Source organism: Pseudorca crassidens, chromosome 11 (assembly GCF_039906515.1).
Source record: "Pseudorca crassidens isolate mPseCra1 chromosome 11, mPseCra1.hap1, whole genome shotgun sequence".
NCBI classification, from domain to species: Eukaryota; Metazoa; Chordata; class Mammalia; order Artiodactyla; family Delphinidae; genus Pseudorca; species Pseudorca crassidens.
In genome coordinates this window covers 3,782,772-3,810,079 of record NC_090306.1, presented here as the reverse complement: position 1 = coordinate 3,810,079, position 27,308 = coordinate 3,782,772, and the positions used below count along the sequence as shown (strand labels likewise).

At 55.2% G+C, this 27,308-nt stretch overlaps 1 protein-coding gene across 2 annotated transcripts in view; it reads right to left on the bottom strand.

Annotated features, from left to right (window-relative positions):
• Positions 1 to 6,374: 6,374 nt before the first annotated feature.
• PRMT8 (protein arginine methyltransferase 8) overlaps positions 6,375 to 27,308 on the bottom strand; it is an 82,326-nt gene continuing 61,392 nt past the window's right edge. For both annotated transcript variants that reach the window (XM_067695439.1, XM_067695438.1), the window contains exons 8-11: positions 21,088 to 21,203; positions 15,814 to 15,964; positions 7,976 to 8,097; positions 6,375 to 7,212 (exon numbers count right to left, since the gene is read on the bottom strand). In XM_067695439.1, coding sequence (XP_067551540.1) covers positions 7,129 to 7,212; positions 7,976 to 8,097; positions 15,814 to 15,964; positions 21,088 to 21,203 — 473 coding nt within the window. In that variant the 3' untranslated portion in view covers positions 6,375 to 7,128. The remainder of the gene's footprint in view (positions 7,213 to 7,975; positions 8,098 to 15,813; positions 15,965 to 21,087; positions 21,204 to 27,308) is intronic.

Below are 27,308 nucleotides of genomic sequence, written 5' to 3'. Positions count from 1 at the left end.
TCGAGCCGTCCTTGTGGGAAGAACAGTACGACCTGACACCAGAAAGGAAGAGGCAGACGATCTCAGAGCTGCACAGATTGCCCCTTTGGGCGTCCCTGTTGCGGAGAGGCAATCCTACAAGGCAGCCATCTGAACTCCAGCCATTTTCCACCAGCATCTGGAGAAGCCTCCTCTCCACCCTCCACCCGGGGCTCCTAGGGGTCCTGCCGGGTGTACTTTGCACGTACATTTTCTGTGGCTGATTTTCTGAAATAGGCAATAAGTTAAGTCTATTGCCGTTTTCCAGGGGAAGCAACTGCTAAATTGAGTGCATTAGCTGGAGAGCATGTGTGGCCTGCAAACCTTGTCCCGTCACTTTCCTGTTTAAAGCTCCAGTGTCTTCTCAGTGACCGAGGAAAAAGTCTGCTTGACACGGCCACAGGCTCGCGACCGCGGACCCCGGCTGCATCCCAGGCCTCCCTTCTCCCCGTTCCCCCAGCCCCGGCCTTTTCCTTTTCTCTGCTCTTCTTTTCACATGTGCCTCCCTGTGTGGACTCCTTTGGGCGGGTCCTTCGCACCTGCCGTTTCTGCCTACGCATCCCCTACCTCTCTCTCCCTTACTCTCCCCTCCTCTTCTGCTTTGTCAAGTTTCCGTTTAACGTCATATCTTCAGAGTGGCTCTCTTGATCCCCTAACAGTCTCTGCTCCCTCGTAATACGTCTCACTCTTGTGGAGCGTCTGTTCCTGGTGCCTGCTTTGTTCTCTGCTCTATTCCCAGTGCCTGGCGTAGTGTCTGCTGCCCAGGAGGGACCGCGACAAGTTTATGGAATGAGGAAATTGGAAGAGGCTCCTCACGTAGCTCTCCTGGGTCCACCTGGGACCAGAACCGGAGCCACTGTGCTGAGGATGGCTCAGCTCCCACGCCTAAGCGGGGAGCCACCTCCAGGTAACAGGTGGGGGTGTGTCTCCTTCCCCTGCCAGGTAGGTCTTCCACGTTTGGTGATCACACAGGATTCCTAGACCACACCTTCCTTCCCGCATAGGTGTTCTCCTGGGAGACGCGCTCCTGGCCCTGAGCACAGAGAAGGACCCTCCTGTTCTGTTCTTTTCCCGACTCACCGCGCTGTCGTGGCACACGCCTCTGTCACAGTAATGACGATTTATGCCAGTGGACTGTTGGCCGGTTATTTCCTGTTCAGTATAGCCAGAAGCTCTGGAGCATTTCTGTGGACGTTACTGCAGTCAAGATGGGTTTCACGGGTCTTACCAGTCCCCGCCTCCCCTCTCTTGCTGGTTCCCGGAAGGTACTTCTGAGTCTCTCACTCTAGCCGTCAAAGAGAATAGGTGTCCCCATTATAGAAACGGAATATGTTATTGACCCAAAGCAAATATGACATTTCCTGGGAAAAGCAGTGTGAGTTGAATTCCAGGGTGAAGTGAGCTGCAGATTCCTCCTGCGCTTCCCCAGGATGCAACTCGGGCCCTAGGCCGGCTGGGTCTCCAGGTCACCAGGAGGTTCTGAGAAATGAGGTAGAGAGAGCCACAAGGGAAGGCCGTGCCCAGAGCACCCCAGGTGGGGCTCTGGCATCTCAGTAACTGAGGAGCTTTTCATTCTAACGGAAGGCCACGTGTGTCTCGGTGCCAGGCGGTCGCTGCCTGCCGAAAGGCTGGGTGACAAACGTCAAGACCTCAGCGAGCCGCGTGGGAAGGCTTTAATGAGCTCACGAGCAAAGCCACAGAGCAGGCCACTCCTGCCCAGGGCCTTTGGCAGAACTCTGCACGTGTGTCGCCTGCAGGGCCGTCCCCGAACCCGGGGCCTCAGCCTGCAACCCCAGGGCCTAGCCCGCTGCTGACCGTGCATGGCGGTGCCTGCTGTTCCCCCAGGGCCGTCAGAGGCCCACGGGCCTCAGGCGCTGGCGCCCGGCCGTACTTCTCAATGACAGGGCTGGATGCAGGCGGAAATGTTATTACTGTAGTAACCATAAGTGGAATTTCCATCGTACTTTCCATTTCCAAGCGTGTTTGCTAGTTCTTTCATTTCATCCGTGTTACCTCCTCTCAGTCTTACCTGGCCCAGACTCACGTGGTTAGTTAAGCACCAGCGCTGGGGTTCCAGCGGGTCCTTTGGCTCCAAAGCTGCGTCACATGGCAGAGTCGTCCAGGGATGGACGCTCGCCTGGGGAGGTGGGGACCACGTGGGCCTGGGTCCTCGACGCAGCGCCCTGGGGAGGTGGGGGCCGCGCGGGCCTGGGTCCTCGACGCAGCGCCCTTGGGAGGTGGGGGCCATGTGGGCCTGGGTCCTCGACGCAGCGCCCTTGGGAGGTGGGGGCCGCGTGGGCCTGGGTCCTCGACGCAGCGCCCTGGGGAGGTGGGGGCCGCGTGGGCCTGGGTCCTCGACGCAGCGCCCTTGGGAGGTGGGGGCCGCGCGGGCCTGGGTCCTCGACGCAGCGCCCTTGGGAGGTGGGGGCCGCGCGGGCCTGGGTCCTTGACGCAGCGCCCTTGGGAGGTGGGGACCGCGTGGGCCTGGGTCCTTGACGCAGCGCCCTTGGGAGGTGGGGACCGCGTGGGCCTGGCAAAGGGGACGCAGCGCCCTTGGGAGGTGGGGACCGCGTGGGCCTGGGTCCTTGACGCAGCGCCCTGGGGGTTCCTCTGCCCCGTGTGCTCTGGCTTCTCTCGAGGCCGAGTCATTGGCTACAGCCTAGAGGTTGGTAAAGACCCTTTTCACTTCTGCGGTGAGAGATGACCTATCGCTAGGGTACAGGAAGGGCTCCGGGCCTTCTCTGAAAGTGACAGGCTGGGCCGCCGTGGGCAGTTTGCGGAGAGCAGGGCAATTCAGCAGGGCCTCTCTCTAGAGCAGATCAGGCCCCCCCCCCACCTGGACACAGCTTGTGTCCCCTGCTGAGGGGGCCAAGACTGCAGGGGACGGGGGAGCGGCGGGCTGGTCAGGGAGGACGGCTGAGGGACCCCGCTTCTCAGTTCTGGGCCAAGCGCAGGCCCCGCCCACCCAGAGACTGACCAGCCTGCAGTGCGTACCTGGAGCCCCAAGGGCAGGGCGGTGCTGCGGACTCTGCTCTGTTATCACCAGTGCCCGGAGCCCAGGCCGTTTCCACTCCGTGTTTGTTGGCTGCATTTCTGCTCGCTGAGCAGGCCGTGTCGGAGTCTCAGCTGAACATGGGCTGTTTCCAACAGGATGGGGGCAGAGCGGCCTCGGAGGCTCTGGACGTGAGCCGGGCACGTCCGACGTGGTCAGACAGGTGGGAGGTGATCTCCCATCCCCAGGAAGCCAGACTCCTCCCGGCGGTCACAGGACCACAGGCCAAGGGTCTGGGCTCCACACGCCCAGGCGTGTAAGGTAGGACGCCTCACAGGTGGGGCTGTGCTCCAGGCATGAAGCCAGGCATGCAGGGGGGTGCCAGTCAAGACGCCAGGGAGGGAGCAGGGATCCAGAAAAGCCTGCCTTTAGGAAGCGGCCTCCGGAAACCAGGCTGGGGACCCGCCAAGTCGTTGGGAGCGGCGTCTGTGAAAGCAAGACGGAGCCCCTGTCCTGTGTGGGACCCGGGACTTACAGATGGGAGACGAGGCAGGGCAGAAGCCCACGGATCTGAACTGGCCAGTAGGCCAGGGACAGGCGCTTGAGCAGGTGACCGCCCTGAGGCACGGGGATGGGCTGAGAGGTCTGGCTTAATTTCGTTCCGTTACTGAGGCCTGGAACCACGCTGGGCTTATTGGTGCAGTACCAGGTGTGGTGCCCAGAGGAGAGGAAGGCTGCCGAGGGGGGACCAGGGAGGGCCTGGCAAAGGGGAGACGGGCATCCCCCGAGGGGCAGAGATCGCAGGGACAGGAGCCTGGGGGTCCTTGAGCAGTTCCAGGGCACGTTCCACGGGAGTCAAGCTGGTCCACTGTTGCCTGGTTCCTCCCACCTGCACCCCCATCTGTCCAGGGGAAACTCCGGCAGAAAGAGGCAGATCTCTGCCCTTGGAGCTTGTGGCCCAGCGGGGAAGTCCAAGCCTGCAGTGGGCCTCAGAGCAAGCGCAGAGGGGCCCATGAACAATCCAGGCCAAATAAGACCACGAAAGGGGCACCGCGGCTGCAGGCCTGGGGAGAAGTGGGGTGGGGTGGAAGGGAGAAATTCCCCAGAGAGGGAGGAGAGGGACACGGAGGAAGTCACTACTGAGTCGGGTACAGTCAAGGAAGGAAGGATGGAAAAAAGAAAGAGGCAGAGTCAGGGAAAAACAGTTTTCACATGTGAAGTGGTCTCTGCAGCATCCCTGTTGTTGAGCTGAGCCCTCATCCCATCGCGAACGTGCTCAGAACAGACACCGCTCATTTCCCACTGAATCAGGGGAGATGACAGTCCCCCTGCAGCGCCCCCACGGGCAGGAGGGAGGGGGCCGTGGTGGAGGTGCCCCTCCACACTCTCCCGACTTCACTCCTGCAGCCCAGGGGCAGAGCAAGGAGCCAGGGTGGCAGGTGCTGAAGACCCGGGGCCCGCGAGAGGCCGCGGGGCTGCCCGCTTCTCGTCTTCTGGCTGGAGAGGCCCGCAATACTGCCGGGCCTTTGCCCAGCCTGGGCCTCCCCTTCCGGCCCCCAGGGGTGTCAGGAACGCCTGCAGCTTCCAAATGCCCAGAGCTCCCGGAAGGTCATCAACCTTGCTGGCTCCTGGTGGCCATGTGGGATTTGGCCCTGTGGACCATGGATGGAATTCTCCAAAGCCGGATGGGCTCCCTGCCCAGGGATGGGCAGAATCCAGGGGCTCCCCGACTCCCACTAAGGGGTTCCCCTCGCGTGCCCTCTGGGGGACCCCCCGTCCTTCCTCAACCCCCTTCCTTCTTTTAACACACTCATTGTTCTCCCCGATTAAGTTTCTCTATTTTTCTTGTGCAAAACATGTGGACAAAAGCATTCCACGATTTGCACTGTTGTTTGTCTCTAGCTACAAAGAGAGGCCTCCCCAGCCGGGGATGCAGAGGACTGAGCAGGGCAGCAGAGGACACGTGAGCAGGTGTGGAGATGGGGGCCCAGCTCCCCCAGGACCCCACTCCTCCCCACCCCGGGGCCCAGAGGCTCAGCTACCATTGTGGGTAGGGCCTCCGTGCCCAACTCCCAGGGCTTCGGGGAAGCCAACACGTACACAGATGCCAGAGGACAATGAAAGGGCAGGGGCCGCTGCCACTGGAGTCCGTTGTCATTTTCCTGGGCACGGCCATTCCCAGGACACCCACCCACAGGCCAGCCTGACTCGCTCCTTCCCACACCAGAGGGGCAGCCCTCAGCCTCCTCGGCAACTGAATCCTCAAGGCAGCTCGGTCTGGTCCCTGCCCGTGGGTGAGGCCCCATCTTTTCACCAAGTGATCGTCCCGACCACAGAGATCTCATTCCTGCCACGGCTGAGCGCTGGAGCAGCAAGGTGGGGAACGGGGACAGGTGAGGAACTCCAGAGGCCCCGCCTGGTCCAGGGCACACCTGTCCCTCAGAGCCGCATGCAAATGCAATCAGTGTGTGACCTGCAGACAGTGGGGGGAGGCACCCCTGCTGGAGGACCAGTTCTGCCTGCCCAGGGCTCTCCAGCCCGGGAGGGCATCGGGGGTCACCAGGCACTTCCCTGAGGCCCCTGCAGTAGCTCACACCTGCTCCTTCCCAGGAAGGGAACATTCTGGGCCTTCGAAGAATCCCAGGCCTCTGCTGGCCCGGCAGGCCCCCCTCTGGCTCCGCCCTCTCCACGATGGGACCAGAGTCGAAAGCGGTAGAGGTGGCAGAAATCGTTTGGGGAACTGGAGGTTTAGCAACCACTCTGGGGAAGGGAGCTTCTGTAGAACCTAGGATGTCACCTCCAGGACCCAAGTTCTTTCACTTGGGCTCTGTGGGTGCCCTGTTCAAGACGGTGGCGGGGGGGGCGGTCCCATTGATGGGGAGGGTGCAGGCCAGGGCAGACACCCACCTAGGCAGCCAGTAACGGGGTGAGAGAGAGTAGGAACGAGACGGTCCACCACCACGCCCTGGCCCGTGCCTCCACCGGCCTTGCCCTCAGACCCTGCCCTCATCTCACACTAGCAGCCCAGGACCGTGAGCTCACACCACCTCCTGCTTCCTCTGGACCCTGCCAGCCTTTCCCGCCCTGACCTTGGCCTCTCATCGGGCTACACCTCGCCTCCCATTCTGGAGCACTCGAGGTTAACTCATGTCCCCCCACCCCAGCTGCAGGACTCTCCTCCCACCCCTGAGGGTCACAAGGGAGAAGCCCTTGGACTGGTCCTAGCTTCAAGGCTCCCTTTTCCAAGGAGCTACCTTCCTTCTGGGAGCGGCACGATTGGATCCTCTGTTCCACTGTGGCCTCCGACCTCCTCCCGCCCCCCTGCCCAGAGCGCCGAGAACACAGCCGCCCCATCGCTTCGCTCTCATGTGCATTTATTGAGCGCCCATGGAGTGCATGGTCCTATGTCCAGGGTTCGCAGCCACAGTCTAGTCAAAAGGAGACCGGAGCTGTACAGAGGACATTTCATAGCGGGGAAGGGGTGGGGAAGGGGGAGAACTAATCACAAAACAAATTCCTATTCGAAAGCAACAGAATCTCCTCTGAGATAATATATATTCTACGCACACACGCGCACGCACACACGCACACAGCCCTGGATGAACACGGACGCTACCGCTTGGCTGTATATGCAAGCACATACCCGCGTGCCGGGTAAAGGAACGAATAGGTATGCTGTCCGCGCATGCGCACGCGCACCGCCGCACGCACAGCGTCTGGCTTATGCTATCAAAGACGCTAGTCTCCAGGGTCTAGTGAAGCAATCTGTCCTAGATGCCTGCAGCATGCAAAACTTGAAGATCCGAGAGTCACGGTTAAGGAGGACGATGGGGACACGCGTGGACTCCTCCATCGGGGCCCGGCTGCCGCGCTGGCCGTGGCTCTCTGTCGGGACGACAGAGCCTCTGAGAAGGGCCCCCAGAGCAGAGCCGAGAAGCTGGAGGCCCTCTGTCCAGTGGCAGGGGCCTCAGGAGGCCGGCTGAGTTCACCAATCTCAAGGGCAGAGTGTCAGACTCCGGTTTGGAGCGTGTAGTCCTGCAAACAGGGTCCCTTGTGGCGGCGCCTCAGACGGAGGTGAGTTTCCGTGCTCGCTCGCTCTCTGCAGCCTCCCACGTGTGCTAACGCATTTTGTAGTAATTAGATACAGATGTTTCGCACAGCTGTCCCTTAAAATCCAAGTCTACTGTGAAATCGAGGTCTCGCTGCAAAGAAGGAGGAGCCGGGCCATCAGCGCGGAAGGCGGTGGGGACCGCCCCCCTCCCCGCAGGCAGAGGGCCGGGCGCATCTGCGCCGCTAGGGTTTTCCAGCTCAGGACTCCGCTCCCCACCAACAGCCCTCGGGAGCCTCTTCCGGTGCCTCGTTACCCTCACGGGGAGGCCTTTGATTTCTAACCTAAGTAAGTCCTTCCTGTTAGAATACAGAGGTGTTCCCTCTGGTTTCATCCCGGGAGAAGTGGGGCGGTTGAGTCTCCCAGGGTGGAAGCCTCGGCGCACCGTCGGCACCTGCCCGGCACGTGCCCGCACCCCAGGGGGCTCAGAGAGAATCACACGGCCTCCAGCCCCCCAGGCCAGCCTGAGGAAGGCGAACCCGGTCTTCCAAGCCACCACACACTGTTCTTTCCTGGCTCAGCTGGTCCTAAATGAGGCAAAGTCCATGGCCACAGCCTCTGTTCTCAAAACACCTCCCACCGAGGGCGGGAAGCTGTCCTCAAGGCTGGGAGGGTGTCCAGGGTGTCCTACAGAAAGGCTCCAGTTCCCCAGTCTTAAGGGGTCCAGGCTGGAGTCCTTGAAGGAGGCCATCACATCCAAACCCGCCTTCCTACCGCTTCCCCTGTAACTTCACCGGTTGTGCACAAGGCAGCCAAGCCCCCCGGGGCAAGTGGGTCCTGGCAGCTCCCTGGAAGCCGGCCCCCGGGTCCCTCCTCTACTCTGACCCTGGCCTCACAGAGGATGCCTCGGCACTCACCACGTTTTTGGCATTTGGCTTCATGGATATGGTCCCGTAGATCTCCTCCCCCCTCCGGACGGTGAGGTAGTCTTCCAAGTAGAAGACAGTCTGCTTCCAGTGGGTGTAGGGGGCGTCGGGGGCTGAAGGATGACAAGGAAGAGTTAGAGAAGACGTCTCAGAGGGGCCGGGACCCCGCGCGGACGACCCACTGAACACCGCAGCGAGCACTCTCACTGGGTCAGGCACCCAGCCCCTGCGCCTGCTCCAAGCCCGCAGGACGCCGCGCTCAGCCCGGGGACTCCTCCCGGGGTCGAGGCCCCGCCCCCTCGGGACTGCGGGTCTTCGCTGGGGATCAGAAGAGAAACAAGCTGATATTACAAAGCCATACGGGGGCGGCGTTAACAACGAATCTCAAAATGCTACTGGTTTTCATTAGTTCAACAGTGAGACTTTCAGACGTTGTAGGGGAGAGATTGGGAGGGTGGTGCATCCTGTCTCCGCTTAAATGACACCGTTCATGCCAACGCCACGGCTAAGCCGGTTTCGCCGATTCCGCTGATACCCCAGTCTTACACATAGCTTTCCCTGCCTGCCTCTCTGTCCTAAAACCAATCCTAGTTCCCTTGGCCCAGCCTGCCCTGGGGTTTCAGCCGTGCCTTCCTACCTGGATGAATAGGAATAGGGGAAGATTCTCATTCCACGGACCCAACGCTGCTCCACAGCTCACACGTCATGCATGACCCAGAGCCACACTGACTGAGGCTTGCACGTCCCCTCCCCTGCATTTGCCACGAAATCTCACCCATCCCTCTACCAATTCTACAACTGGGCACACTACCAATTCTACAACTAGATGAGGGGTCCTGTCTCATGGGCCCCCTTCCTCAGCAGCAGCCGTCCTTGGGACACTCTTCCCTCCCTCATCACCGGCCTCTCCCTTCCTCATTCTTCAAGGTCACATCCTTGGGCACGCCTTGCCTGACCCAGCTGGATTAAGGGCACCCTGGGCTTATGTCACCACGGTGACTGTCATGCCCCTGCATAACCGTCTCTGTCTCTTTTTACGTGTTTGTGTCCTCCGCAAGACTGCAATCTCCATGAGGGCCGGGGTCTGCTTACTGCTCTGTCCTCAGAGCCCATCACCACCCTTGCTGGGTCTGTGAGTACCGAATAAATGAACGATGGTAAAAAGCCCCAGAGGGGGCGCGTTGTGACGCCTCAAGGTACCCAGAGGTGTTCGGTGACACCGCGGCTTTGGAACCTAAGGGTTGTAGAAGAACCCGTCTTACAGTCAGTTCTTCTTGCCCTTCAGGCTCTTACCTCCCTCCACCAGGATGCAGGACTCATGAACACTGATTCCCTCTTTGCTTAGGACCAGAGCTAAAGGTGGGAAGACTTAGGGAGGATGTAGTAAGTGCCTTTCAAATACTTCAAAGGCTGTCACATGGAAGGACTTATATGTGGCCTTATAGATGGCTTTGGAGGCAGAACAAAGGCTAGGCACTCAGAATCACTAGAAGGCAGAGTTTTAGTCACAGCAAGGATTGGGGCTGCCCCACGACCGTATGCACACCCGCGGTCCGGCCCGGAGGAGTGCACACACAACCTGGCTGGGGATTTATCGTATGCCCAGTCAGACCAAGATCGTTCAAACCCCAAGATCTATTTTAATGGTGGTGAAGAGTCTGTCTGTCTGTGTCCTTTGCAATGAACCAGCTTGATCAAATGTCAGTGGTTTGGACACTCGAGTAGCCTTCGGTGTGTGCATTTAGGAAATCGACGCCAACTCAAGGTCTAGCGGAGGGGAGGCAGCCTGAGGATTCGGAAGGGCTTGAAGGAGGATCATGTACATAGAGTCTGTGCCGCTCAGATCCTGGATCCCCAAACACACCCAGCCTTCCTGGCCTCCGACGCATACTGCGGCCCACAGGCAAAGTCCACCTGCTCCCAGCACCTTCCCTTCCAACGACATCTAAACGAATTGTCAAAAGCTCGTCTCCGGGGTGTGCAGAGGCTGGCAGCGTATGACTGACAGCACTGTCACCCCCGCTGCCACCCACGCCTACCCAGACAGGTGTCTCTCCTGTTCTTAAAGACCTTCAGGCAAGGAGATTCCGGCAGCTACCTTCTGCCTCCTAATCAGATGCCTGTGAGACTCCCAGAGACTTCACTGGCTCAGCTCCGCCAGCAGCGAGCCCAGAAGTCCACCTCTGATGCTGGTCGCCCAAAAGACACCAGCCTTGGGTTGGAGGAGAGCGACATTTCCCCTTGACATCAACATCAAAAGGTTAAGAACTTCCCCAAACATCTCATTTCCACGATGGGTCCACGGACTCATTGCTAAAGCAGTTTTCTCAATGCAGGTTCTCCATCAGGGTGTCCAGGAGAAGTGGATGACAATTCAGATGTTTTGACTCTAGTCCTAGAGATCTGAATTCAGTAATTCTGGGTGTGAGATGGGGGCAGTCTCCCCCCAGGTGTTGTAGATACACAGCCAGTTGCCGTTCAGACTCAATCATTTACATCTAATACATCTCTTGGGTGGGTATCAGTGGAAGGGACACTTAATTAGGCAACAGTAGGCCCAGTGCCCAGCCTCCACTTTGCCGTACATTTCCACTGTGACCCTGGGGCTCATTTTCTACACCTGCAGAAAGTTTACCTCCCTGTGAAGACAGGTGATGGGAAGGGGAAAGGATACACTGAGGACGACCAGCCTCCTGCTGTGCCCAGGACTGTTTTCCTGGTGTAATTATGTGTAGCTCTCCCTTTCACTCTCAAAGTGTCCTCATTTGAAGGATGAATTATACGGTCCCCTTATCTGTAACAGCAGGCCCAGGTTAGGGTACTGCTAAGCCATTGCATTAGGTGGTTATTTAATCATTGTGGAAAGTGGCATATCATTTCATGTATCCATCAACTATGGCTCTGGCCTGTAAAGCGGTGCTGCCTCATTGTCGTGGTCTGGAATGTTCTAGGGATTCTCGAGAAAGTTGCTGTGCACAGGGGTGAGCGTTCAGTATCACTGTGGACCACGACACCCAGAGTTCTGGTCAGTGGACAAGCCTTTCCCTCCCGCTCTGCCCCAACTACAACCTTCAAGATAGTGTAAGTGGCTTTCAGGCTTCCTCGTTATGACCGTACCGTCATTCACACATTCATTCATTCACTCATGCATGCATTCACTCATTCAGGCATTCATTCATTCACTCATTCATACATTCACTCATTGATACATTCACTCACGCATGCAGTCACTCATTCAGGCATTCATTCATTCACTCATTCATACATTCACTCGCGCGTGCAGTCACTCATTCAGGCATTCATTCAATCATTCACGCATTCAGCAGTCATCCACTCAGGGTGCCTGCCACGTGCCTGATGTGGTCCTAAACGTGGGGAGCAGCAGCCAGTACAGCCTCGCCCCCCGAGATCCTGCAGCCTAAGTGAGAAGACACTCAGGTAGCTGGCCATAAGGTCCGGTGGGAGCTGTGACCGAGGATGGAGGAGGGGTGCACGGGGGCTGCAGGAGCAAACGTCTGGGGCCTCTCACAGGAAGATTTTTCCTGGTGCTTCTGGAGAGAGCGTGGAATCCTGCTTCCTCTTTCTCTTCCCCATGGCTATGTGGCTGGTAGTTCTTTCTGGAATTTAATACTTTTTCTAGCTGTAAATTTGTAACTCTGTTCCCGGGGGGGTTCACAGGCTTTTTGGAGAATTAAAGACGATGCATGAAGAAGCTTCTCTGACCTGAGAAAATGGCTCAGTGTCACAGGGTGGCAAAGCTGGGAAGGGGCTTCCAGGCAGTCGAGGTCCAACCGTGTCATTTCACTAATGAGCCCAAGGCCCAGAAAGGAGCTCACTTAACAGCACCTCCACGGCCTGAAGGGCTTCCTGGAAAAACTAGGACTTAGCGCAGGCCTGCTTCTACTCTGGGTACTGCCCTTCCAGCAGGAGCCCCAGGGGGCCCAGTTCCCACTTCCTGCCCCGCCCTCCGAGGCTGTGTCCAAGGGGCGGGGCAGCTGTGCTGGCACAGCGTGGAACCCTGGGTGCTTGTGCCCGGAGCCGCAGCAGGCAGACACCAGCACCGTTCACGGGGGCGGTTTGCAAGCTGCACAAGCCGCGACGCGCCTTCGCGTGGGTCTCCCGGAGCAGCTGCAAACCTTGGGGGCCGATGGCGAGGGGCCGCTTACAGCAGGCTGCACTTCGCTTGAAGTTCAAAGCCAGCTGAGACCAAACGATACCTTGTTTAGGCCTACACTTACGCATGATAAAACTTTTTAAAAATAGCAGGGGACAAGGAACTGAACATTCAGGATAATGTTCATTTAGAGGCGATGTGGAGGGAGGGGATAAGATGGGACCATCCAGGTAGCCGCAAAGGTGTTGGAGTATTTAACTCAAAGCCCTTGAGTTAGATGGTGAGCTCACAGGGATTTATTATGTGACTCTGAATTACTTGACTTGCATGTATTAATTATAAGCATAATCATATTTATTCATAATGTATTTCTGGTTAATATTTACATTCTAATTAACAATAGTTTATCTCTTGATATTAACTAATGTATTTACATTCTAATAATAATTAGAATTATTACCTTCTAGTTAATAATGCGTTCTAGTTACTATTACATTCTAATTAATAGCACTTTATTTACAATCTGTTACTGAGTTAGGTGGCAAGTTCACAGGTGTCCCTTGTATTAATTAAAAAATAAGCCAAAAGTGAACTGTGTGTGATCCAATGATGGTAGCACGTCATGAACCACGAATTTGGATTAATCTAATTCCGTGCATCTGAGGTCCTTAAAAACAAAGGAGAAATATTCTTTCCTTGCTGGTCAGAGTGCAGAGGGTCTGAGTAAAGCCCACTGCCAAAGCCATGCCAGCTGGAAGATGGCCAAGATGGTAAAGATGCTACAGGCTGGACCAAAACCACGCTGTCATCCGCCGGAAACAGATCATCTCAGGGAAAGAAAAACGCAGCCTGGAGCTACGGGGCTGGAGTCCAGGCTTTAGAGACACAGAACTCTTCCCAGAGTGCCCTTGCCCCCTGACTTTCCCATCACCTGCGGCAGGGCGGGCCCTGGGGGAGGCATCGCCCAGGGATGGAGGAAGCAGAGCCAGCCACCGTGGCTCCATCCCTGGCCTCCAGTCACAGGCACCGTCCTCGATCGGGCCCCTCCTCAGCCCTCACTGCCCCAACCCTCACCATGGCAAGGCTGAGTCTCACCCATCCTTCAAGGTCCAGGTAAAATACCCCTTCCTCCTGCTGGCTGCTCCTGCGCACCCACCGAGAGGATAAGCTCGCCTGCTGCTCCCGTAGGGAGGGTAGCAGCTGACAGTGACCCGGATCGGGGCTCTCTGGTCACTTCCCCAGGACGAGGCGGCACCAGCGCTGGCCTGGCTGATGGAGACCAGAAGACCCTAGTCCTGATGGTCAGGAGACACCAACTCTGGAAGAAGCCCTTCTGTGAGGGATCAGGTGAAGTCTCTTGTCCGTTCTCTCCCATGAGAAAATTCCAGGCTCAGATGCCTTCACTAAGGAATTCCAGCAAGCATTTATAAAAGAAATATCACTGATCCTTCAAAAACTCTTCCAGCAGGTAAAGGAGGAGGAAACCCTCCCCAACTTATTCTACGAGATCAGAATTACTCTGTTGGCAAAGTCAGAGAGAGAGAGATTCACAAGAAAACAGATCTACAGACCCAGGGTCACTCATCTGTATAGATGAAAAATACATCAACGAGGTGTCAGGAAACTGGGCAACACAGACAAAGGATGAAACAACATGATCAAGTGGGATCGCTGTCACCATGTGAAAGAGGACCACTGGCACCATGGCTGCAGGAAGTGAATAATCGTATCTTCAAATTCTGGTAGAACTCACCTATCCCTGCCACGTGCACACTCAGCCCCGGCGACAAGCTCCCAATTCCCAGGAAGACCTCCCATGAGCGGTCAGGATGAACACATGCTCAGGGCAGGAATCCTAGCTTCATAAACGCGTTGAACAGAGATTTGCTTAGAAATCTCGGAGCCACACCCCGCTGGGAGGAGCTAGGAAGGCAGAGATTAATGAGATGTGAGCCCAGCTGGGGGAGACCCAGGTCTGCAGAAGACGATGGAAATGTTCAGTGAATAGTGGCACAGCCTACACTGGAATCCTGGGTAGTTGTTTAAAAAAAAGAGATTGGATATATCTCCGCGCGGCTCTGGCGGCATCTCCAAGACACATGGTTAACTAAAGACAGGGAGCAGGGGCAGTGCGTACGGTGCGAGCCGACCTGTGTTTTCAAGAAAAGAGTAGCTGGATGTCGTACTCCTGTCATGGAAGATGCCACCAGCGGAGGCAGCTGGGTCTACGATTCACAGAAATCTATGGACTATTTTTGCAACTTCCTGTGAGCCTATAATTATTTCAAATAAAAAGGAAAAAAAGTCTATGTAGGTATGTAGTTGCTTGTGCACCACTGAAATTTTTCGGAGGCTACGAAATAAGTCGTGAGCAAATATGCCTTTCAGGCACGGGACTGGGATGGATAGGGGAGAGGTCTTTTTCCTTAACTTTTTATGCCCCTTTTTAGACCCTTTTGTTATCTTTTTGTTAGACTGCACCCGTATCACTTTAAGCATGGCCATGACAGACATAAGCACAGGATGTTAGGGAGCCCCAGGAAGAAGGCCTAACCTTGACCCTGGAGGGAAGGAGGGGATCATAGTACCTGAGCTGAGAGATGCAGCCTGAGCCGGAGGCGGCCAGGGGAGGAGAGGGATGGGGGAGTTGCCAGAGGCTGAATCGTCTCCCCCCAGAATTCATGTGCTGGAGCCCTGACCCCCAGGATCTCTGACTATGAACGTATTCAGAGAGAATGTCTTTAGTTAAAACGAGGCCCTTAGTGTGGGCCCTCATCCAATCTGGCTGGTGCCCTTGTAGAGCAAGGAGATTAGGACACTCACAGAGACACCAGGGATGAGCACAGAGGAAGGCGGCCACGAGAAGGCGGCCGTTGGCAAGCCAAGGAGAGAGGCCTCAGGAGAAAACTCCAGAGGCCTCCAGAACCATGAGGAATACTTGGTTACAGTGGCCCCAGCAGACAAATACAGGAGGGAAGGAGACAAATCTGACAGAAGACCCTCCTGCCCTGAGGATGGAAGCGGGGCTGGGGCAGGCAGAGGCCACGGCCGAGGGACTGAAGATGCCTGGGCGCAGAGAGCTGCAGGGCCAGCGTGTGCTGGGCTGCGTGTGCGGCAGCAAAGGGGTGGGGTGGACGGCACAGCGCGAAGGGTGCTGAGAGATGAGGCTGGGGAAGTGGGATGGGGCCGGTCAGGGGACCAACCCCCTGCCATTTACCGGGCTAAGCAATCTGGGCTTATCTGCTACAGGCAATGAGGCACCTCTGAAGGAGTTTGGAGCACGTCAGGGACTTAATGGGGAGGGACAGAAGCTGGGAAGACAGGAAGGAGACGTAGAGCCAGGTTGCAGCCTAGGGAAGCAGACGCTGAATCTGTCATGAGGCGTCTCCGTATCCTCCACCCACACAGAGGGGGCTCGGGAAACACTAAATGAACAAACGTGCATTTGAAAGGTGGCCTCCACGCCTGCCTCTCCCCACCCGACACTTGCTCTCAGCTCTGGCCACACCAGCCACAAGTTTTTTACCTTCTCATCAGGCATCCAAAACCCTGGGGACGTGTGATTCCTCCACAGCTGGAGAGGCTTAGGAGGTGCTAAGTGAGGGCCCCTGGCTGATGCCCCCGGCCCTTGCCCCACGTCCAGGCCGGGGAGGTCACTTCCCACAGAGCCTTGGCACGAGGCCAGGAGGGTCTGGAAGGCCAGCAGAAGGCTCACCTGTGGAAAACCCCATTTTTTTGTGGCACTTGGTAAATTCGATATTGAAATAGGTGACCAGGGCGTGGACGTAGTCATTGCGCTGTATCTGCAGGCAGAAGGCGGATGTGAAGGACAGCTCCTCCGTCTTCACCGTGTAGATGTCCACCTCCTGCAGCCCAGAGAAGAGAGAATGCGGACGCTTAGTGCCTCCACCGGGTCTGGGCCGTCCTCAGCTTCATTCCCCAGGGAGACTATGGATGGCAGACTCCCCAGGGTGTCATGGCTCTCGGGGGGACTTCCCAGGCCCACCCACCCCCCTCCCCATGACCTCCTCCATCCTTTCTAGGGTGGAGTCGGCTAAGGCAATGCTGCGAGCAGATTTAAGTCAGAGCCTGAGAATAACAGAATCAGGACGGTAAATCTTCTGGGGATGAGTGCTGATGCGGGGGAGGGGAGAGGAGAAGAGGATGAATTAGAGCCTCTGTAAACCCAACCCAGATATCCTCAGAGCAGTCCCCCTCGGCATCACTAGTGCATCTAGCTGTTATCAGGCTGTGGTCCCTGGAGGAGCACGTCGGCATCGCCGGGGGTGGGGCGGGGAGGGGAGGGCATCCCAGACCTACTGAATCAAGGCAGCAGTGTGTGCCCCGTCAAGCCCTCCCAGGTTCCGGCAGACCCGACTGCTCCCTTCCCAGCAATACGAGGTACGGAGTATTCTCTCAGGAGTGAGGACCGAGCCCGCACGGTCACGGACTGAGCCTGGGGAAGTCAGCCGACCATTTAGCACAAGCCCGGACAGTTAAAAACAAATGAAAGGGGGAAATAAGAGGTGAGAACTTTTCAGTTCCAGCTAGGAATGGACAACACAAGGAACTCATCGTTCTAACAGTTTCAGCTGGGAAGCGGCTGCACATCAGTCTTGCTGGGAGCGGGAGTAAAATGAACAATGGTTTGCAACATGGTGCTCTTTCTGCGAGAAAGATGCTGACCCGTCGTTGGCCGGCTCCAGCAAGACACAGCAGGCCTCCCAAGGCCCAGGAGGCATCCAGGCCGCCTTCAGTGAGGTCTAAGGAAGAACCTCCCACTGCCGGGCTGTATGGCAGAGACCTCCGTCCTGAAAGCTCTGTACGGGCCAGACAGACACCTGTGTGCCTGGAGCGGTCCCCAGGGGTGCCCCTGAGACCCGGATGATGGAAGATGTTGGGAGTGACTAGGAGAGAGGGGTCTCCGGGTGGGGAAACAAGAGCAGCGAAGAGACAGAGACTTTTATCTCTACACGTTTCTAGGATGAATAAAGGAAAAACTGATGCAAAACATCCTGGGGACTTCAAAGCCAAGTCCTGTCTCCACAGGAGGGCAGTGGACAGAGGCGCAGGTGAGGTCGAGGCAGCCAGACAGCCCAGAGCCTTGTTACGGTGCGGGCTGGCAGCTGTGACCTCCTCTGCCCTGTCGGTTGGGAAGAGGGTGGGACTGCAGGTGCAGGGGACCGTGGGAGCCCTCGAGGTCGGTGACATCACTTCACATGCAAAGCTCAAGTACGGGAACAGGGCTAAAGGTCCCTGTGAGCCCGGGTCAGGCGTGCAGAATTCGATGGGGTTAGAAAGCCAGTCCCCTTTTACCCCGAGAATGCAAGAGCCCTGGGGAGCATCCCCAGGTAGTGGCTGCCGTGGGCTCCTGCACTCCCCCTGGGAGGATGCACTCACTGCCTATCAGGCAGCCAATCCTTCCCCGACGTCTCCAGTCAGTAGGTCCTGCTTCTAAACTAGCGAGCAGGGCCCTCAGCAGCCTCTGTAACTTCCACCCACGGAACAAGCCACCGCCCGCTCGTGCTCACGTGGGTCCCCTAAACCTTTTCTCCTCCAGCATAAACTGCGTCTCCTGAGTCATGGCTTCCGACGCCGTCACCCTCCTGATCTGGGACCCACTTCTAGCAGCCTCTGACCTCGAAGCGCACGCTGCCGGCTCCAGCTGCCTTTAGCCGGCCAAGCCCCTCCCCACAACATCCCTCTCATAATCCTTATTTCTGGGACCCGAGTGCGGGGGGGACGGTCCTTCATTACATGTCACCCTGTTAGTTTGGGCCGTTGCCCAGAGTGGGGAAATCTTTTTAGCCCCAGTACCTGTCAGCTTATGACGTTTGCCACCCGTCTGGGCCACGTGTCTGCGGGTCCCTCCAGCCCAAACACTCTTAGCGCAGCTGCGCTTAACCGTGATTTTGATAAGGGCTTCGGCAGAGTCCCCTAGGCTGGGCTCACGCTGTCTACGTTCACTGACGTTTCCGCTCCTTCTCCACTGGGGCCAGCCCGCCAGGCTCCAGGCTCCTTCCAAGGTCCCTGTCCCTCTCTCTCGGGCGCCCTCTGCCACGGGCCTCGCCTGGTCTTTCCACCCTGCTTCTGGCTCCTCTCAGGGGTCTCACCACCTCCGCCCCTGTCCCCACCATTAGACTGGAGCCCTTTAGACGCGGGGTCTGGACGTTATGGTCTGTCCGCCCTCAGTGAGCGATGTAACCCCGACACGCGCCACTCTTCTAAAACTGTCTCCCTGCCTGAGGACTCTCCTTCCCATCCCCTCCCCAGGCCTCTCCTTCGGACCAACCAACTAATCTCTCTGAGATGTATTCACACTGTGCCATTCCCTGGATCTAAAGCCTTCCACGACTTTCTACGGTTTACCTAAAAATACCCAAGCCTCTTGGCCTGGACTCAGAGGGGGACCTGGGAAGTAGACCCAGGACCCATCTGGACCTGGTTCCTTTCTCCTCTGTCCTCGCCTCACTTCTTCACCACTCAGCCTGCACAAGAACAACGATGCACCTGTGCACACACACACAGAAACACCCCATCTGTCGGGGATTCCGTCTCTATAGGGGCTCAGACGTCCATCAACCAGTGTCGGCCACCAGTGCCCTGACAGCGTTCTCTAGGTCCTACGGATATTTGCATCTTAATAGGGGCCTCCGAAGGAACAAAAACCGTCCAGACTGAAAGGATGATCTGCGTTAGAATGGGCGCCAGGGAGGCGACTGCTGGCCTCTGGAGTGGGGACAGGCAGTCTGTGTGGGTGAGTCAGCTGCGACCCGGCCTCAGAGACACAAAGGCCTCTGGTCAGGGCCCTCCCTCCTCTCAGGCCCAACGTGTCCAGAGGCAGACACGTTATGCTGGCCCCCAGAGCCCTGATCCCTTTGCCAGAAGGCTTTCTCTTTCAGCAGCCGCCTCAGCAACTCTGAGACCCCAGCGAGACCCCTGGCTCGGCCTCAGGCCGCCCCACCAGGCGCAGGGCTCCGCAGGCGTCGGTGACTCAGAGGGGCCCCGGCCGATGCTGTCCCCATCACTACATCATGTTACAAATGGATGTCTCAGATCAGAAGTCTGGTCAAAACAGAGTCTTAATTATAATAAAGTGTCACAAGCCGCAACGTTAATAGCGATGAAAATAGCAATTAAGCGTGTGAAGAAGGGCGAGTGTTTTCCCAGGGAAGACGGTACTGAGCACGTTAGCGAGAGCTGACGGATGGCTCTCCTGGTGGCAGAAGCAAACACAGCCGTCCTTGCCCTTCTCAGAGCTCAGGAAGAAAGGGGGCACGCACAGAGGGCCCAGAGCTCCAGCCCCGCCATACCCACAGTCCCAGGCTGCACTCAGGTGTAACCAAGGAGAGACCCTTGCCTGTTCCTGGCTGGAGGGGGAGAGGGAGGCAGGGGCGGGGGGGGGGACAGAGCAGGCCAGTCTGGGACCAGCCTTGGACGTGCACAAGTGCCGTGGCCACACCTGCAGGGCAGGGGCAGAGAGCGACCCAGGGCCCAAGCACATTGAAGGAATCGTATCCCCGCGCCACCATGGGCAGACGCCTATCGGTTCCATACAGCTGCCATGCGTCATTTTGGCAAATGCAGTTGCACCAGGTGATCTCCACTCGTACTACAGTGTTGGCAGCCATGCTCTGCACTACGGGGGAGTTATCTGGGGTGGACTTTGCTGGCTCTTGTTTGGGATGCCGGAGAGAGAGGCTTCGGGGACAGAGGGGCCGGTGGGAAGAAATAAGAGGACGTTTGCTTCTCATCAACCCTGCCTGGACTCAGAAAGGGCCGAGTTAAGAAGCAGAATCCTCAGGCAGGATGTTCCAAAAGGGAGGCGGTGTCTATCTGATGGGACCTGTACAAGGTACATCTAGTTTTATTTGTCCTCTGAGGTCCCTTTGAAATGCCATGGTGACAAGGCTTGCATTTCTTCTCAGGAAGACTGTGACCAGGGACAAGGGACCGTTCTCACCTGGACAAAGCAGTCGTTTGCATCAGTCTTGCAGAAACCTCCCCGCACCCCTGGGCTCTTCCCCGTTGCATCCACCCAGAGTTCCCGAAAAAGCAGTGAGGTGCACAGGACCAGGGCGGGAGGGTATGCTTCAGCAAGATGGGGGCTGGGAGGGCTGATGACAACGGACACAGTGAACCCAGATTCTTCGATTAAAACATTAACTTGAAGTCTATAAGACTGATGTCTTTCTAGACTTTAAAAAAAGTAGTGAAATAGCAAGAGTTTTCCATCGTTAGACAGGATAGATTAGCATTTGTAAATGCAGATACTTAGAAAAAGGGTTGGAAAGATCAGCTCATCCTGTGGACAGCGGTTACCTGTAGGAGGAGTGTGGGCTGGGAGGGAAGGAGGTCTCGGGGGGCTTTTATCTGTACCCCAGCAAGTTTGGCACGTCTGATATTTAGTGATAAGGATGCACTGGGTAAGGACTGGTCTGCCGAGGGTGCTGGCGAGCTGTTCTCCGTCTGCGCTGAAGAAAGCCTTGGAGGACAAGAGGTGAGGGCCGCACCAACAAGGCACTCAGGAGGAGGGAGCTCCGTGCGGCCGGTCAGATGTGTGCTTAGAGGTGCGGGCGTGAGCTGCTCACACGGCAGACTGAGGTGTGGGATCTCTTGCCTAAGAGGCCAGCGCCCTCGGAATGCAGGAGCTTCCCCCCACCTGAGCCTCCAGGGTGTCCTCCCTCGGATATTCCTACAAGCCCACCCGACACCCCTCCCCCCTCACACCCTACCCCTCCCTCACCAAGGGACATGCACCCCCCACCCCCCAACTGTGCCACGTGGAGTCCAGTGGCGCTCTCTCCCCAGCTCTGCTCAGTGACAGTGCCGGCTTTGATAGGTCACCACGCGCTGCCAGAGGCTCTGCCAGGGTGGCCTTGCCTCACAGTTTGGGAGGAGCTGGTGCGGCCTCTACTCAGGCCCAAGAGTCCAGGTGACACAGCCAGGTTCCCGCACACCCAGGCCCGAGCAAGCGGCGTCTGCAGACCTTTATTAAACAGGCATTGGTCACCACTTGCTTTGGGTCCACGATGTCTACCAGGGGCTCCTTCATGGCAACGTCCCGGATGCAGGTCATGTCAAAGCCATAGACGTTCTCCCACCCTGTGGGAAGAGAGCGAGAAGTGGCAGCAGGACCCCCAGAAGTCTCCCGACCCCCCTGAGTCCTAGAGGGTGGGGGGCAGCTTGTGTCCCCCTGCCTGAGGGCAGGAGAGTCGCTTGCCTGGTGGAGAGCTCTGCAACGTGCCAGACGCTCATTCACACCCTCTCATCTGTACAGGTCCCACTTTAGGGTTAGGAAAAGTGAAGCCCAGAGAGGCTGAGAAAATTCTCCAAGGTCACACAGCAGACTCCCACAGGGTCAAGACTAGAGCCCACATTCCTGATTCTTCTGTACCTGCTCTCCTGCCCCCTCTCTGAGCCTCAGAGTCTCCTACGAACTCTCTCCTCTGCCGTCCACATTTCTACCCCGGAGTCTTTTTTCCATTCGTTCTCCACACCTACAAGGCCCATCTCTTTCCCTCCTCCCACCCCCGCCAGCTGAACCTCTCAAGCAGCAGAAAGAAACATGGGCTTTCGGTGAAACAGGCTGCAGCGTGAATGCCAGCACCACCACTTACTGGCCAGGCCCTTGTGCAAATTTCCTAACCTCTCTGAACCTCCATTTTCTCAACTGAAGAAATGAGGGGCAGGGGCAGGGGCAGGGGTAGTCCAGGAGAGGGCTTAACTTTCTTACACGCCATGATGTTCTCTCTAAGGATGCATCTCGTAAGACATATCCCCCCGTTGGGGCACAAAGCACCCCAACAGTGCTCTTTGGCCCCTTGGGGCTGTTCATAAGATGCTTTAAGCAGGGGACGTATTCAGGATGCAGGGCTGGAGGGTAAATGAATGCAGGTCTGATGGTCCAAGATCACCCTTAAATGATGGTAATCATTGATTGATCACCTAGCCCTGGCCAGACCCTTCATTGAATCTCCTCATCAACCCCATGAGGACACCTCCTTATGACAGATGAGAAAACAGGGGCTTGCAGAAGCTGGCATCCGGCTCACATGCAGTATCTGGTCCAATATCCCACAGCAGGGGAACTGTGGAGCTGGGGCTCAAACCCAGCTTGGGTCCTAATCCTTCAGCTGCACTGACTCAGTCGTGAGAGCAACCAGGAATGCCATTTGCTCTCCCCACAGCGCAGAGGGTGCCTTAGCGGAGTCTTCAGTTACTGGCCAGCTGAAATCTCACTTGTCTGTTTATTCGGAGGGGTTTAGAAATACACTGCAATAGAGATGCTTTTCTCTAAAATCTTACAGGATTTTTTTTTAAATGTTCACCAAACAAATGGTACCTTAGGGAACTCATGAGCCTGCATGTGTTTAGGAGAGGGGGGTGGGAGGAGGGAGGTGTGAATGGTCAGGGAAAGCTCTGCCCCTTTTACTCAGATTCCTTTCAAGGGCACGCAAAGCCCTTCCTCGGGGAGAAGAGGCCGAGAAAATAAGCATCTCCCAGAGGGGGAGCACTTGTGAAATTCTGGCTTGAGGATAAGATGCCAGTCAGATGCCATTACACACACAAGGCTGGTGCCGAAGTCCCAACTGAACCTACCTATGTTTGGGGAAGTGTGTCAACAGCACACGCTTCAGAGAAGACCTCCTTCTAGAATCTGGGAATAGCCGTCTCTGCTCACCCAGATAGAACATGCACACCAAAACACACTGCCTTTGTTTAAAACCCCTTCTCAAGAGACCTGCAGCCACGTACCTGCTCTTTCCCTCTCCCAGCCCTGCTTTAAGTTAAGGTTCAGTGAAAAAGTCAGGCAGGGGGCTTCCCTGGTGGCGCAGTGGTTGAGAATCCGCCTGCCGATGCAGGGTACACGGGTTCGTGACCCGGTCCGGGAAGATTCCACGTGCCGCGGAGCGGCTGGGCCCGTGAGCCATGGCTGGGCCCGTGAGCCTGTGCTCCGCGACGGGAGAGGCCACAACAGTGAGAAGCCCGCGTACCGCAAAAAAAAAAAAAAAAAAAAGGCAGATATCTAAGAGTCTATGTGGGTAATGGTTAAAGTCCTGGGCTTTGGGCTTCAAATCGGGGCTCTGCTGTTTATTTGCTGTGCAACTCCAGGCAAGAATTTAACCTCCCAAAGAGCTGGTTTCTTCTTTAAAATGGAGATGACGATCATGCTAGTTACTCTATAGAGTTGTTAGGAGGATTAAATGTGATAATATATGTAAAGTACATGATACAGCGCCTGGCCCATAGAAAGCCCTTGATACACAATTGTTGCCGCCGTTATGTGGTTTGCACCCTGGCTTTGCCACCATCCAAGCTGTGTGACCTTGGCAGATCGGTCCCCTTATCTCTGGCTTGTTTTGTAAAGTGAGGAGTTTGGTTCCGTGGTTCTGTGTTCCGGAATCATCTGGGACACTCTTTACAATACAGATTCCTGGACCACAATCAGACCTACTGCATCAGAATCCCCAGATTTGCGCCCCAGTGAGCTGGAATTTTCACGTCTACATAGGCAATTCCAACCAGTTAGAAATCCTGGGCCTAAATAATTTTCGAAGTCCCTTCCAGTCCCTTTCAAATGGACTTAAACTACATAGGTAATTCCAACCAGTTAGAAATCCTTGGGCTCAATAATTTTCGAAGTCTCTTTCACATGGACTTAAAGTCTCCAATGGCCATTGTGACACCTTCTCCAACGACTCTCAACCATGGGGCCTCTCCTCCTGTACCCTCAGCACCTACAGCAGAGCACCTGGCACAGTGGAGGTCCACGGACAACGCTTTTTTAATTGGAACGTATTCCCAAACTTTTAAGCCTGTCCTGCTTCCCAATGCCTCGTGTTTTAGTTATCTTCTTAGGGGTTAATTCGTGTCTTATCTCCCCAGCCAGACTGCCCCACTTCCAGTTATTCAATGACCGATCACCCAGGACATTAGACTTTTCTCTCCTTTCTGCTGACCATTCATTTCCCACTAGCTTCTTTACATTACGCAAGGCAGGGATGGGAGAGGATAGACACCAGGCATATTAATCTTTTGTTGTAATTCTGTCTTGTCTATTGAATGAGTGAATGGGGGGTGAGGGTCACCAGCCAGCAGGAAATACTGTAATTAATTTTCTGGGGATTAAAAAAAATAACATCAGAAGGACCTGTGAAATTTAGTTTCTGTATTAAAACAAACTCTTGAAAAGGACCATGCTATGGTGCAATGAATGTAACTAAAGCAGCAACAAAGCCCAGACCTACCATAACTACAGACCAGATGGACTAAAAGTCCCACTTTAATGGCCTGGCAGAGGAAAAGGTATGCTCTTCTCTGGGCATAAATTATGCATCTGTCTCTACTGTCCAGCATTACTCACAAGGCCCAGCATTAATAAAAATTACAAGACACATGGAAAAGAAAGAAAAACATGACCCATCATCAAAAGAAAAAATAGTCAATAGAAACAGACTCAGAGATCAGGTGTTGGGATTATCTAACAGAGACATTCAAGTACCTGTAATAAATATTTTAAAGAATCTAATGGAGGGACTTCCCTGGTGGCACAGTGGTTAAGAATCAGCCTGCCAGTGCAGAGGACACGGGTTTGATCCTAGGTGCGGGAAGATCCCACACGCCATGGAGCGATTAAGCCCATGCGCCACAACTACTGAGCCTGTGCTCTAAAGCCCACGAGCCACAACTACTGAGCCCACGAGCCACAACTACTGAGCCCATGCACTGCAACTACTGAGTCCAAGTGCTGCAACTACTGAAGCCCGCGCACCTAGAGCCTGTGCTCCACAACAAGAGACGCCACCGCAATGAGAAGCCCGCACACGCAACGAAGAGTAGCCCTCGCTCACCACAACTAGAGAAAGCCCGTGCACAGCAACGAAGACCCAACGCAGACAATAAATAAATAAATAATAAATTATTTTAAAAAAAGAATGTAACCTGTAGAGAGAGACTGCCTAGTTAAAAAAAAAAAAAGAATCTAATGGAGAACACATGCATGAACAGATGAAGAATTTCATCGGTGAGATGGGAACCATAAAAAAGAGCCAGTGGAACTGCTGGAAGTGAAAATCACAATATCAAAGATGAAGAATTCTTCCAATGGGCTCATGAGCAGAATGGATATATCAGAGGAGATAATAAAACTGAAAACAAAGACAGGAATGTGAAAGACCGGAAAACAAATTTCGCTCTTCATTGGAGAGACCTGTGGTTACGCAATCCTTCCCTTCCCTGGCCCGAGTAATTGGAGCTGCCCTGCTAGGGCAAACGGGGCTCTGCCTCCGAGAAAATCAGAGCAAGTGCTACCAGGAGCCACTTCCAGCTTCTCCTCTGGTCGGAAAGGAAGGCGTGCATAATAGTTTAATACACTGCAGGCTCTCAGATCAAAGTCAGCTCCTTGTGTAAAATAGGCTAGAAATGGAACTCTGGATGTCGGGGTGGTGGCGGAAGGGAAACCCATGGAGGGCGTCTGAGCCCTCCAACAGGTTCTGCCCTCCAACCCTTCAGTTACAGGCACCGCCACATCTACACGAGGGGTTCCATGCCACCTTCTCGGCGGTGGGGAAGCTGGCGCCCATCCTCTGACCCTCAGCAGCTTCTAGATTCATGTACTGGGCAAAAAAATCAAATAGAATATCTACCAAATTTCCTTCCAATTTTGAGATTCTAGAAATCCCCAGAGTAAAGAAAAAATTTAATGATTGCTCCTCTCTCAGGGTTAAACCGTCCACCTTGCACATCCGTCTGCTGGTTTATTTCTAGTCCTTCATTCATTCTCTCATTCATTCACTCAACCAAATATGCGCTGTGAGCCTCGTACATGACAATCACGTCTCTCTTTCTGTGTGTTCTCTAGTAGTCGGTGAGCAAATTGAGGGCAGGCTCTGTATTTCACTCATGCCTGTGTTCCCGCGTTGCACGTGGTTGAGAAAGGAGGGAAGGGGAGGAGAAGCGGGGAGGGAAGGGGAGAAATTGTTTTCTTAATTTCCTTTCTGCAAGGGACTGGGCTTGTCTCCCTCTCCTGCCCCACTTTAAGGTTTTTCTTTTTTAGCTGGTTCTTGAGCCAACTGGAATTTGCTTACAATTGTTCCCTTGGCAATCATTAACCTTTATGCTTTCACTCTTGATTAAGACCTGAGAGCAATCAAAATCCCTGTTTATTTAAAACAGATTTCTAAATGGACTTGCTTCCTTCACTAAAAACAGAAGCAGGGCATTAAAAAAAAAAACAACAACGTTTAAATAGAAAACGAGAATACGTTAAATAAAATGTAAAGGTGTGTGAGATTTTTGGTTTGGGGGGCAGTGGTGTTGACAGACTACAGAGTTTCCACAAGAAAAAATGGGGCTGACTTTTCATTTTCTTTTCTTTTTCAGAAGGTATGAACATTGCAATGGGCAGGACAAGACTCCACCCCACGGTCTCCAGTCCTGGGCTGGCACCTGAGTAGCGGCCAGTGCCCCAGCGCCTGTCAGGACGGGTCCAGTCCTCATTGCAAGATGCGTTAGCCAAGGTCTATGATCCAGGCGAGGAGGAGGGTGAGGTATGTTTGCTTTTAAATCATGAGGAGGTTCCTTAAAGAGCTGTGCCGAGGGTCGGAGCTCAATCAATATTTAGTGCACGTGAGAACAAAGAATGGGTCTGAATGTTCTCCCCCAAACACGATTTACACAGTTACGGCAAGAACTCCAAAAACAGCATTACCGCGCAGCTCCAGGGCAAAACATGTCCTACTTATATATGCATTTGATCAACATTCCCTGTTGAGCTGTTTCTGAAACTTATCAGGAGGGCACATCTGTCCTAGATTCTGAGCCACTGGAGGCCAACGAGCTTGGCAGTCAGGCTCGGGGGCCAGAGCCATGAGCAGGGAGGGGTTTAGTGATACATTCGAAGACCAGGCTGGTACACGCAGCACCAACGACTCTCACGTCCCTTAGTATATATCACCTCACTTAATCCTCATGGCCAGTCTATAGGATTGGGGACTTCATCTCAACCGAGGCTCAGAGATGTTAGGTAATTTGCTCACAGTCACCCATAGGATGTGAAGCCAGGGCTGGCCAACTTCAGAGCAGGATCATCTAACCTCGGCCCCCCTACCTCTCATTGTTTATCGACTGTTGGAAATGATGCCAGAAGGGCTGTAGGCATAGGGCACAGAGCCTCAGACAATCGTCCCGTTTCTGTCTTCTCCCGAA